The sequence below is a fragment of the Stomoxys calcitrans genome, chromosome 2, assembly GCF_963082655.1.
Source record: "Stomoxys calcitrans chromosome 2, idStoCalc2.1, whole genome shotgun sequence".
Classification (NCBI taxonomy): Eukaryota; Metazoa; Arthropoda; class Insecta; order Diptera; family Muscidae; genus Stomoxys; species Stomoxys calcitrans.
Window position 1 is genome coordinate 54,169,323 of NC_081553.1, and position 1,319 is coordinate 54,170,641.

The 1,319-nt window shown below is 36.5% G+C and overlaps 1 protein-coding gene across 1 annotated transcript; it reads left to right on the forward strand.

Moving 5' to 3' along the window:
- The first annotated feature begins 223 nt into the window (after positions 1-223).
- LOC131994665 (uncharacterized) lies at positions 224-958 on the forward strand. The gene has a single exon (XM_059361452.1). The coding sequence runs from the start codon at positions 224-226 to the stop codon at positions 956-958; it is 735 nt and encodes a 244-aa protein (XP_059217435.1).
- Positions 959-1,319: the final 361 nt, after the last annotated feature.

Consider the following 1,319-nt stretch of genomic DNA (forward strand, 5'->3'; position numbering starts at 1 on the left):
CCTTTTATCTGTAGCAGGTGCAAAGAAAATGACAGCGGTTCACTTCGATTTCACTTTCTAAATGGTAATGGCGAAAAACTGATTCAATCGCATTTTGAGATAAGTAATCTCGGAAATGCAAAACACTATTTGGGCCTCGAAATTTTTCAAGACAAGAATTTTAACTTTTGCATACGCCAACGAAAATATATTACTGATATGTTGAAGGAATACGGTATGGAAAATGCAAAAGAATCAAAATATCCGTTGGATCCTGGCTACGGAAAAACCGAGTCTAATCTTCGATAGACAACACCAATACCAAAAATTGATTGGATCGCTTTTATACCTTAGTGTTAATTCAAGGCCGGACATTGCTGCGAGTGTTTCCATATTTGCGAGAAAAGTAAGCTGTCCCACTCAGGAAGATTGGGCAGAGTTGAAACGCATCTTGAAGTACCTCAAGGGAACAATTAATCACTTTTTAAAGTTAAGTAACAACAATTCTGAGGATAACATATTGATTGGATACGCCGATGCGAATTGGGCCGAGGATAAGATAGATAGGAAGTCCAATTCTGGATATGTGTTCCAAATAAATGGTGGTTCAATAAACTGGGCTTGCAGAAAACAAACTTGTGTTTCACTGTCCTCTACGGAAGCTAAGTTTATTTCCCTTTCTGAAGCTTGCAAAGAAGCAATCTGGCTAAGACGTCTATTGAGTGACATGAAGATAATTCAAACTTCACCAATAATAATCTACGAAGACAATCAAAGCTGCTTGAAACTTATTAAAGAAGAAAAACTCAGTAACAGAACGAAACATATTGATACAAAGCTCCATTTTGTAAAGGATCACATCAAAAAGAAAGATGTTGAATGCAATTACTGTCCAACGGAATCTATGGTGGCGGATATAATGACTAAACCTTTAAAACCACCTCTATTTGCAAAAATTTCGAAAATCAATTGGCGTTGAACTCGATTGAGGAAGGGTGTTGGAGTATCAATCGACTTTGAATAATTAACTTTATTATTTCTTTTATTATATTCACATAGATAGCATTGATTTTCAATGTATTATACATGCTGTCAATTCTAAAGAATATTTTTTCATTCTCAAATAAACCTTTGTATCATTCAATTCGTGTGTGTTCTTATTAACTCAATTCCACATATATAGAAGCATTTCCAATAGCGTATACTGCACCTTCTGTATAAAGAGCGCGGACATTCCAGGTGCAGATTCGTAAATCATAGTCCTTTTTTTGTTTGCGTGGGTCGTCAAAGTTGGAGCGGGACATGGGATTGCACATGTATCCCTCGTTGTGGCCAGCCGC